This window comes from Centruroides sculpturatus, unplaced genomic scaffold, assembly GCF_000671375.1.
Source record: "Centruroides sculpturatus isolate CEXI.00-Female unplaced genomic scaffold, Cexi_2.0 scaffold74, whole genome shotgun sequence".
In the NCBI taxonomy this organism is placed as follows: domain Eukaryota; kingdom Metazoa; phylum Arthropoda; class Arachnida; order Scorpiones; family Buthidae; genus Centruroides; species Centruroides sculpturatus.
Window position 1 is genome coordinate 684445 of NW_019384309.1, and position 9331 is coordinate 693775.

A 9331-nucleotide genomic window follows, 5' to 3' on the forward strand; every position below is an offset into this window, starting at 1 on the left:
GTTATAAACAAAAAATTGTAGGATTGCTTACCGAGTGTGTACCGTTCGACTACGCCCGTTGCTAAAGCTTGGTTTCGTCGCGGAACAGCGCATCAAATTGCGGCCGCGATTTCTGATATTATTTTTCTGCGAAAACTTCGTTGACCTTTGGAGACATCATTAATATAAATAATTTTTATGGCCGTTAAATAAGAAATGTTTCTTTCACAAGAAATGTATAAAATTACAGTACTAAACAGACGATAGGTCGCCTAACTCGCCGTAGCGTGACGCTAGACGGCGAAAAATATATATTTAATTATAATAAAGTTACAATAAATTAAGTTAATATATAATTATATATACAGTACCTAATTTATATATAATTAATATATAATTATATGTACAGTACCTAATTTATATATAATTATATGAACAGACAATACTAAACTCAATTTATCCGCCTAAACGTCCTTAGCGTGGCGCTACGGACGGCGGGAAAGTAGTTCGGCTGCCCGATGACGTTTTACGTATTATAGGAGTTATTTTTACCGTTGTTTACGGATACTGCCACAATTTTTATAGGAATCATAACTATAGGAAACGGTTTTATAGGGGGATCTACTGTACTGCCACAATTTTTATAGGAATCATAACTATAGGAAACGGTTTTATAGGGGGATCTACTGTATTTTTAAGGAAAATTATAATTATCAATAAATATAGCTTTGTAAAGAAACGTACATAAAAAATAACATAAAATCTTCTTTACTTTTTAAATCTTAAAACAATGCACTTAGTCAAATATCTCCCTACGAGTGACTAACGGATGGAATCATAGACGGTTGCAGTGCGTGCATACACGCGGACTGCCAAATCCCCAGGGTGCCGATACCGGTCAATGTCAAATACCTCTTTTGCCGCATCACTAATATATCTCAAAGGACGCGACAGGACTGTTGTAGATTTTAAACGTTTCTCACCATAGCTGTAAAAATCCCAATATGTTAAACTTAATAGTCATTTGTTTTCTAACTAATTCGTTTTAGGATCAAGTGTCCTCAAAAATTTTCATAATATACGTCGAACTGGAAAAATTCCTGTCTTTATTACGTCTGATATTACGAAGAAATCTGTCCCTACTACACTCGTCTAGAGATTGGTTCGGTTAAGCTTTTGTTTAAGTAAAATTCCGGCTCTTTCGTCAGGGTTTTATTTACGTCCCAAATTTCCTAATCGCTTAATTATTTAACTACTTCTTAAATAGAAATAAGTCGAAACCGGTTACTTTGTACTCGAATATTTGTAGTCTCGGGGGAAAAGTGGAAAGACAAATTTTTACGACAACGGATACATAAATGGTAAATTTAAGGAAAATAAATTCTAGAGTTTTTTCTGTACCTCGTGCATCTCTCTCAGTCATTAAATTTAGTCGTAAATGATGCTACATCGTACAAGAATTGTACAGATTTTGTCTACATCCTCTTAAAGATGGGATATACGAAATCGTAATATCACTGGTTTAACATCGAAATCCGTAAGTAATATAAGATGGGAGAGTGGAATAAAAATATCAAATATTTTAATGGACTTTTTAACTCCCGTCAACTATACAGAACTATCGTAAAAACGTACCAGTAAGTTCTTATCGATTGGGTTAAGTTATAAATCTATTAGTGATTCGCGTAATCGGGCGAGAGAGGCCAAATATCTAGCGGGCAGGCGGCTAACAGTCCGGAACCGGTCCTGGATAGAATCATTGGAAGCGTTATACGTGAGTAGCTTCCACCGGCTAAACTGGGCGAGGTTGGTGCTCTGTAAAACGCATGCGCGAATGAGTATAATCTGGCTGTTTGGAAGCTGACATTACAGCGCTTNCCAGGTTTAGTGGTGGGTATAATAGTAGGGATTGTGGTAGGTTTATCAGTCGGTATTGCAACAGATGTAGTAGAAGTTTCATCGGTAGGTATAGTAGTTGTAGTATAGTAGGATATAGTAGGATTTTCGGTAGGTGTAACAACAGTTGTAGAGGTAGGTGCAGAGGTAGTTGTAGAGGTAGGTGTAACAGTAGGTTGAGTGGTAGGTTCATCGGTCGGTATGGTAGTAGATGCAGTGGTAGGATTAACAGTAGGTTTTTTAGTAGTAGTAGTAGTAGGATTACCAATTATAATACCTAAAATTTCATCAACAATTCTACCACTTCTTTTATTTAACGTTAATAGATCAGAAGTTGAACTACGATCTTGGAAATTTCTGTTTCTACCTTCTCCACTTCTCGACAGAGCAAGTACTGAAAGAAATACATTTATACATTAATTATTTCGTAAACTACTAATTAATTTAATTATTATAAAGAGAAATATACAAGAAAAAAACAATGGACTTAATACGTTTATCTTATTTTACTACGATTTGCGTTTTTTTGCCATCCTCTTACATAAAAGTGTGAGGTCAGCCGATTAGGGTGAGGTTTTTGACAGCCGAGCGGTTCCTTCTGTCGTGTGGGCGCAGAATGACTTTCTGAGACAGGTTTACCATCTTTAACCCGTTTATTATATAACAAAAGATTCTTACAACGTTCTTCAAATTTTCAACGTAACACAGCTCGGGGAGCAAATTAAAAGTTCCTTCAAGGNAATTACCATTTTTAGATTTCTGGATATAAAATGTTGATTGCTTTTAATTTGGTAACGACAATATCATCTTAAATATAGCTGAAGAACTAAGGAAAAAAATTCTATCACCTGCTAACGACATTTCTTCGCATTACAAAAAGTAGAAGACAGCAGGCGAAGTGGATGTGAAGAAAATGAAGTATATAATCCAACGTGAGAACATTGGTCATCTCTCAGTTTTCTTTTGAATTTGTACAAGAAAACGAAGTCACCTCTATCGTCATACCATGTAATTATATAAGTTATATATATTTTATATATTGAAGTAGAAAAAATTAATTAAATATAGCCTATTTTTATGTATAGTTAAATGATACGCAACAATCCACTTCCGGCTGCAAGTCTGAGGCAGAAGCAACAATAATAGTAGATGTGTATGATGATAATAAAATATTTAATGAAAGCATTTCATTATCACCGTGCACATTTGATGCACAGCTATCGAAAAAGAAAAAAAAATGCAGAAAAGGACAATCACGGATTGCTTCTACTACTGCTGTTGATGGATTTCAATTACGACTGCTTTCCAAGGGTATAAACTGTTGATGTCGTTGTTCTCCAAACTTAACAATGGTAACAGCTGTAAGATAAGATTTTATTTTTCTTTCTCTGATATGTTATGAAGAACACAACATGTTAGGATGAATTTATAATCTGATAAGGCTGAAAATCACTGTAGAAGAGACTCGCCAAACAGAAGAGAGGTTGACAAATGCATTTTCGACAACTCTCCTTACTCTTGATAATCTAACAATAATTTCAATTTTAGGTGTATTTTACTCAGTCAACTGTTTTATCGGATAAGGCCTCATTACTCGTGAAGACATACCAATTCACCGATTCCTTCATCTGTAACAAATACATACAGAATTGGTTGTCTTCCACTTCGAAGAGTGGTGCCTGCATCAATCCACATACAGTAGAACCTCCATTATCCGGATTTTCGATTATCCGGATTTTTCCTTACCCGGACTACCTTCATCCCCAATTAGTCCGGATAATCGAGGTTCTACTGTATCTTTTATTTTATACTAATTTGATTTGTTTTTATCCAATACGCGAAGTTGAAGTTCTGCCAATTAAGTTACATGATAATATAATATATACGACATGTAACAAGGAAAATTTGCATAGTTTTACGGTGAACCAGGATAAAACCTCTGAAAACAGGAAATTAGTCGCGAGTTTGGTTTGAGCAAGAGCTTGTCGCGTGGTTTTTCCACGTTTCTGACACCTAAATAGGTGACTTAGAACCTATTGACCCCTTGATAGGTGACACTTAGAAAGTCCTCCCGAAAGGCATCTCACTTAACAAATCGACCTTATGTTGCGTTGCCTCATTTTCCATTTCATTCAATTTTTGTTTATAAAATTCATGACATGAATATAAAAAAAACGTTTATAAAACTGTCTTCTTCTTGGCTCAATTTCTGATAGCTCAACACCATTTTGTCCGTTGTGCAGTTTTGAAGAGTGAACTCAACTGGCCGTGTGACTGCCATCATCNTAATTTTTTTCTTTGAGCTTCGATATGTTTTATGATTAATATTCATTGCACTTTTGCTTCGATACATTTATCGTTAATGTTTCATTAATAAACAGGTCTTCTAGTTAATATATTGTAGGCTACTTGATGTCTTTTAACTGTTTTAGAAAAATGGTTGGCAACTAAGTGAGGAAATGCAATACACATAGATGGTCAAATGCTGTGGAAAACGTTTTGGAAGGTAAAATGGGCTACAGGAGAGCCACTGCTATTTTTAGTGTGTCTCAGAGTACACTAGAAAGAAAAGTTAAAATACAGAGTCCCTTTTGCCTCTGTATTTTAACTTTTCTTTTATACTATTTATACTCCCCTTCTCCTCCAATGGAGATTTGAATGTGTTGTCATCTGACAACGATATAATACTTACTAACATGTAGTCATCGGATGACGAACTACTTATGAAGGAAGTAAACTCGTTGGAAAGAAAGTAAACTTTTTTCTTTCTTTTCCTTTTAATTTCTGTAGGTAATTTTCCTTCTAATTTATAAAATATACTATGATTTCTTTTTATAATTAATACTGTATTAAAATATTAAAATTCTTTTAAAATCTCATACAAGACACATTGTCTATGGCGCCATCTGTTGCGAAATTGTAATAAAACATAACTTTTATATTATTAAAACATAATTATGTAATTAAGAGACTTAATTTTCAGGATAGAAATAAGATTTTTATAAAAGTTGTAAACGCTAATAACGAGTAAAATCTTCATTAAATTCGGCCCCGCTTAAGATATACGCGATTATCCGATCTATTATCTAGAACGGTAAATGGGGAACACAATCCCCATTTTTCTCTTCATCCCTTCGACTTTACCCACTAAAATTTCATGGTACCAATGCCTCCTATATACAAATTACGGTTCCAAATTTCGTTTCTCCATCTTTAACTTATGCTGAGATATTAAACAAAATAGACATTAACACCCACATATCCCAGGTGTCAGTTTTTTTGATATATCCGAAATCGAATTTCGAGAATCCCAGAGGCTGGAAAGTGACACGATGACAATATTTTATCATAACAGTCGGGAAAGTAAAATTAATGTCCAAAGATATTCGAGAATTAAAATACATTTAATACTACTGTATATTTTACTTGTATTATTCTTCCTACAACAAAGGGGCAAAATGCTACAAAATGCCTCTGTTACATTCTCGGATCGACCAATAAAATACTTTATTAGTGTAATTTGTTAATTGGACTGTAATTTTGAAATTGTAGATCTATAAATTTTCACTGTGTGTCTGCCCTTCATTAATGTCGAGAGTGGAGTTAGATGAAAATCGAGACCAGATATGAAGCTAAGGGCCTAAATACATACGAATTTTTAGATTGGAGGCATTATATCATAATTTCCTGCAGAAACCCGTTCTGGAGAAAAAATTTTGATAGATAATAAATGACCGGCATGACTCTATTGTTATCAGGAGAAGTGTGATGTACAGGGACAAGACGCGACTAAACGAAAAGCTTAGGGCCGAATACACTGATGGACTTTCGATCTGGACAGGAAGTCGATCAGTGGTCTTGACCGGAACAAATATCAAGTTGATATAAATCCAGAGTTTATTTATCTTTTTATGGTACTGATCTTTATTTATTCTCGTTTTTTGAATTATCGACACATTTTTGTAATAATTTTCTTACATTCTCTTTGTTTATTCTCTTCCTTGTCGAGGAAACGAACCAGGAAAACGTATAGGGACTGGTATGATACAAGACTTAACCCCAGGGACAGGACGAGGAAGAGTTCCACGAATAGGACGAGAAGCAGGACGAAATTTGGTACCAGGTATGGGACGGCGTTTAAAGCCAGCTGCAGCTGCAGGTCGGCGTTTGGGTCCAGGTATAGGAACAGGACGAACTACGTTAAAAGGTTTGACATCAGCAATAGGACCAGGTAAAGGGAATGGTATATGACCAGGTTTTCTGGTTGGTATCATAGCAGGCTTAGTGGTAGGTATAACAGTAGAAATAGTGGTTGGTTTTCTAGTAGGTAACATAGCAGGCTTAGTGGTAGGTATAACAGTAGAAATAGTGGTTGGTTTTCTGGTAGGTAACATAGCAGGCTTAGTGGTGAGTATAATAGTAGGAATAGTGGTAGGTTTATCAGTCGGTATAGCAGCGGATATAGTGATAGTTTCATTGGCAGATACAGCAGGTGTGGTGGTAGGTTCTTCGGTAGATGTAACAGTAGGTGTGGTGGTAGGCTCTTCGGTAGGTGTAACAGTAGGTGTGGTGGTAGGTTCTTCGGTAGGTGTAACAGTAGGTATTGTGGTAGGCTCATCGGTAGGTGAAACAGTAGGTGTGGTGGTAGGCTCTTCGGTAGGTGTAACAGTAGGTGTTGTGGTAGGCTCTTCGGTAGGTGTAACAGCAGGCATAGTGGTAGGTTCTTTAGTCGTCGCAACAGGTGTAGTGGTCGGTTTAACAGTAGGTTTTTTAGTAGTAGTAGGATTACCAATTATAGGACCTAAAATTTCATTAAGAATTCTACCACTTCTTTTATTTAACTTTAGTAGATTATAAGTTGAACTGCGATCTTGGACATTTCTGTTTCCTTCGCCACTTCCCGACAGAGCAAGTACTGAAAGAAATACATTTATACATTAATTACCTTGTAAATAACTAGATATTTCAATTATTGTAAACAGAAATATTTAAGAAAATAATGGACTCAATATACTGTATTAATCTTCTTTTACTACGATTTGACTTCTTCCCGCCCTCTTAGATAAAAATATCCATTTATAATAATTAAAAGAAGTAAATTTTACACTAATATCACTTATAAGCAAAAGAAATGGTTTCGTATTTTAATAATAAACTTGCCACCATAAATTGTAGTTTTCAGCCTAATCATCCTTTGACAAACATTGTCCTACTTTTACATAATATATGCAAGCCTACTGTATAAATTATTATACGATAGCAATGGAACCGTTTCGTAATAATATATAAAATAACATAAAACAATGAAACTCACCGATAATGATGAACACAAAAGTGAACTTATTCATTTCTCGTGTTTCCCCTTCGTAAGTGGTTGAATTCCACCATTTGTTCATGATCCACAACTCTATTTATTTACTCACAAACATCGTTAATTGTGTGACATTTGGATGAGGAACAAACTTGTCTACGTCACAATGCAATTCGTCATATATCTAATGACGTGAAATATTTATTTCCGTGTTACAAATATATAAGTTTCCGTTTTTAACAGGTTTCTTTTTATTTTTTTGTCGAAACCGTGTCTTTTTCTATGTCACGACTTGGCAAGTGTCGATAAATGCACCAAGTCGTGACATAGAATTAGAAGAAACAAGAGGTTTCTTTTTAACACGAAAAAGCGATTCGTTTCGAAAATTTTTCCACATAGACAGGTTTCCGTTTTATTCAGGTTCTGCTTTACACAGGTTTTACTGTATTATTTTTCGTGTGTTATTTCAAGGATGAAGATATTCTAAGTAAGTTTAAATTAAGGCTTTATGTAAAATTGAATGGATAAATAACTCAATTTTAGATAAAGCGAGAAAATTTAGTGTTTTCTTTTGCATTATAATTTGCAATATTTCCATTACAAGTTAAACAGATAAATTCATCCGGAAGTGAAGACAGATAAAGTTAGCATTGCCCGGATAACGTTAGATTTATCAAATTCTCACGCTTTACGTATATTAAAAAATAATTTGGGGCCGCAGTAATAATATTCCTCCGAGGCTTCTAAAGCCTCCAGAAAATCGTGGTGACGACCTCAAATCCTCCAGAATGCGAATCTTTCCGAATCTGCAAGCTTCGCCAGTTCGTGATTTCATGTAAAGCAATAAATATTAATGCTTACAAATGATATAGTTTTGCCTTCCTTTCAGGAATTTTAATCGAGTTTAATCATAAATAATGTTTTTATAATAAAATATATAATAAAACAACAGGGAAGAAATAAATAATTGGAAATGTAAATTATGCAGTCTCTCTGACACACTTTTAAACTCAGACGTGTATTTAACATGTGCATGACCTAAATTCGTTCGAATTTAGCAAATAAATATATCGAATATAATTTTAATTCCAATAAAGTTTCGTTAATTTGATGAATTTCTGCATCATTTTTAATACTTGCGCGTATAAAAGAGATAAAAAATGCTTTTTTGGATAGTCAAAATTATGTTACAGATTATAATTTCTGTTTGGAATAGCCTATATTCTATCATCATCCCGTTTGACCTTTACCCGGCACACATTATCGAAAATTTTGAATTCAAATTATTTGGGTGTTAGCCAAATTTTGACCAAATTTCTCTTTTCGAAATCTTCTTCCCAACATCTACACGACTGAAAGAATAGAATTTGGCGTGAGTCAAATTCTATTCTTTAGAATTAGAATTTGTATAGAATACATTTTGAAGTAATAATAAAATGTCACAAGGGGTTAGAGGTCGAGCCGCTGGTTCGAAATTCGTAAGAGCTGTCTGAAAGGCTATATTCGGTTCGGACAGATTTTGAATTTCTTCAAACAGTTCTCGAGATATTTACGTATTTATCGAACTAATCAAAATCTGTACGCAATTTTTTTGTCGGAATTTAGTATCCTGCGACCCTAAAACTTGTGTAATTTTCATGAAAATTTGATTCAAGTTCAACTGTTTTGTTGGTCGTTTGAACGTCGTATGTTTAATGACTGTTCGACTAGACCAACAAATGTCACGTGATATTGTTTATTGCATATATTGGGCCTTTTATTTTTACAAACAATGATCGGGCGATAACCTGATATACGTTATTCTAACCACCACGAACTGATCTTTACGTTTAGTATTTGATAATGTTTTTTGGTTTAATAATTGCAACGTGATAAGAATTCATTTGGTGAAGAAATCGAAAATCTTAAGATAGAAAAAAAACCGTTGAGGCAACAATGATGAAACTTTGTAAGAAGGATGCCGGGGGACCTTTAGAAAATGGTACTTTGATATTGGTTTCATTCAGCGCAAAATTATGGGCTAAATACACCAATTCATGTATAGTAGTTAGAAAAAATAATAGAGGAGAATGCGAACTCTACATGGGTACAATTACAACCACCCACTTTATCCGAATAGTGACTGGACAGCATGTGTCGCCACCT

At 34.5% G+C, this 9331-nt stretch overlaps 2 protein-coding genes across 2 annotated transcripts in view; both read right to left on the reverse strand.

Moving 5' to 3' along the window:
- LOC111620971 (G8 domain-containing protein DDB_G0286311-like) overlaps nt 1–9331 on the reverse strand; it is a 19628-nt gene that overhangs the window by 1819 nt on the left and 8478 nt on the right. Inside the window, exon 2 of the mRNA XM_023362999.1 lies at nt 1850–2269. Coding sequence (XP_023218767.1) covers nt 1850–2269 — 420 coding nt within the window. The remainder of the gene's footprint in view (nt 1–1849; nt 2270–9331) is intronic.
- LOC111620479 (soluble scavenger receptor cysteine-rich domain-containing protein SSC5D-like) lies at nt 5799–7270 on the reverse strand. Its single transcript, XM_023362401.1, has 2 exons — nt 7190–7270; nt 5799–6790 (listed from the first exon to the last, which is right to left on the reverse strand). The coding sequence occupies exons 1-2, from the start codon at nt 7221–7223 to the stop codon at nt 5865–5867; spliced, it is 960 nt and encodes a 319-aa protein (XP_023218169.1). The 5' UTR covers nt 7224–7270; the 3' UTR covers nt 5799–5864.

Bases quoted from the DNA above. Each gene is read 5' to 3' on its own strand.
- LOC111620479 (XM_023362401.1), bottom strand. From the start codon at position 7,223: ATGAATAAGTTCACTTTTGTGTTCATCATTATCG. The intron at 6,791-7,189 runs GTGAGTTTCATT...TATTTCTTTCAG, and splicing joins TTTTGTGTTCATCATTATCG to TACTTGCTCTGTCGGGAAGT.